Raw genomic sequence first — 2,312 nt, forward strand, 5'->3', positions numbered from 1 at the left:
TTCTTTATTAATTTGGAAAGGAAGAGAGAGGGAGAGAGAGATAGAAATATCAATGATGAGAGAGAATCATTGATCGGCTGCCTCCTGCACGCCCCTCACCCCCATCCAGCCCACAACCAGGCATGTGCCCTTGACCTGAATCCAACTCAGGACCCTTCAGTCCTCAATACAACTAAGCCAAACCAGCCAGGGTGATAACCAGTATTCTTGCTGGACGTATCTGAATAATTTGGGCAGCAATGTACCTGGTGCCCAGCGGCTTTGTGATAGAGAAATTAATTCATGCTATAATATACTAAATGTTTCTTTCTAGCCTCTTTCCTCCCCCTGCAGGTATGAAGACCTCTCACAAAAAGGGACCTGCAGAGCAAGAAACCGGGGACGCAGTCAGTCACCACACTGGATCTGCAAATGTGAAGAAGAAAAAAACATCTCAAAAGAAGCAGAGGGGCAGACCTTCGTCCCAGCCCCCCAGGAACATCGTGGGCTGCAGGGTTTCCCACGGATGGAAGGAGGGCGACGAGCCCGTCACCCAGTGGAAAGGGACCGTTCTGGATCAGGTGCCTATAAACCCCTCTCTTTATCTGGTGAAATATGACGGGATTGACTGTGTCTATGGACTGGAGCTTCACACAGATGAAAGGATTTTAAAACTTAAAATCCTTCCTGATAAGGTGCCATTGTCTCGAGTCAGAGATGCGCGCCTTGCCAACACCATCATTGGCAAAGCGGTGGAGCATATGTTTGAGGGCGAGCATGGTGCTAAGGATGAATGGAGAGGGATGGTGTTAGCCCAAGCACCAATCATGAGATCGTGGTTTTATATCACCTATGAGAAAGATCCTGTGTTGTACATGTACCAGCTTCTAGATGACTATAAGGAAGGAGACCTGCGTATCATGCCAGAGCCCAGTGAGCCTCCTCCAGCCGAGAGGGAGCCAGAAGGAGTTGTAGATGGCCTGATAGGCAAACATGTGGAATATACCAAAGAAGATGGCTCCAAACGGACAGGCAAGGTTATTCACCAAGTCAAAGCCAAACCTTCTGTGTATTTTATTAAGTTTGATGATGACTTCCATATCTATGTCTATGATTTGGTGAAAAGGTGCTCTTAGGGTACAATTTGCCACATTTGTGGAGGCAAATGTTTGATTTGGAGGCAGAAAAAAATGTAGCTTTTAATGTATAGAAAGCTTTAGACTCCCTTTGCCAGCACCGTCGCCAGCATAATGTTGATTTGTTCTGAAAAATACAAATGTGTGTGGACATGACATGCCGTGTGGAAGGACTTTATCATGTTGAGGAGACTGGGTGTGTTGGGTGGATGGGCATGAAAGGAAGGGACAGCTGTAGATTCAGGCTGTGAATAAAGTGCAGCTAGCATCATAGTCAGTCATCTAAAAATGGAAGAGGACTTAACTGGCCTGGTCTAGGAAGGAGGGAGGAGAAGGAACTAGAGATGGGCTGTGGGGGGAGGGCAAAGGGAGGTTACTGCTTAGGAAGAAGTGGGGAGGGCCAGAAATGGAGGGGCTTCCTGGGGGGAGGGATGTCTTAGCAGGGGGCGGCACCCAACTGGGAGGAGATGAGAATAACAGAGGGAGAGGGAGCTCTTGGGGCTTAGAGGAAAACAGACTGAATAGTTTGAGTAGAGGGGGGCACAAAGAATCTCAGAAGAGGTCCAGAGCTAGGGGAGAAAGACAAAGTTGGCAGGGATTTGGGGAGAGGCTAAAGGATACTTACTCTGAGGTAGGACCTGTGCATGTGAGGACCAAAGGGCCAGGGATACTGAAGAAGGAGGAATTCCAAGAAGAAAGACTGACCAAGGGAGTGAGCTGCAGAAAAAGAGGTGTGGGGAGTGGGGCCCAGGAGAGATGGGAAGGCCCAGGAAAAACTTGCACTTCTGACATGTCCACATTGCTGTCCCTGGCTCTGGGCACAAAGGATGAGGCAACCGAAAGAAACCAGGTGGCTTGCAGGTTCCCTGGACGGGTATTTTGACAGGGATGACTCAAGGGTCAAGCAGGAGCCAGGTTTATACCTAAAAGTCTTATTTCAGGGACTTCATGCCACAACTGCAGAGCAGAACCCCTGGCCCTCAGCCTAAACACACTGGCATTGTGCATTAAGCATGTGGCTGTGGGTGGCCTCATTGCTCAGAGGACCCAGCTGCAACAAATCCTGGACCTGAAGGTCTTGGTTCCTTACCCTACACTGTCCAAACAATTCCTGTGGGAATGGGTCGGCGGGGCTCTCAGATCTGAAGAGCTGTGCCCTGTTGCATTTGGAAAGTATTTTATCCACAAAACTGGAAC

The 2,312-nt window shown here is 49.0% G+C and overlaps 1 protein-coding gene across 1 annotated transcript; it reads left to right on the forward strand.

Annotated features, from left to right (window-relative positions):
- Window positions 1-335: 335 nt before the first annotated feature.
- On the forward strand, window positions 336-1,264 carry LOC308512166 (spindlin-2; the record flags this gene model as incomplete). The annotated part of the gene is made up of 1 exon (XM_081081980.1): window positions 336-1,264. One exon carries the CDS (start codon window positions 336-338, stop codon window positions 1,113-1,115), a length of 780 nt encoding a protein of 259 aa, XP_080938106.1. The 3' UTR covers window positions 1,116-1,264.
- Between the last annotated feature and the right edge of the window lie 1,048 nt (window positions 1,265-2,312).

The sequence above is a fragment of the Myotis nattereri genome (genome assembly GCF_964212035.1).
Source record: "Myotis nattereri genome assembly, chromosome: X".
Classification (NCBI taxonomy): domain Eukaryota; kingdom Metazoa; phylum Chordata; class Mammalia; order Chiroptera; family Vespertilionidae; genus Myotis; species Myotis nattereri.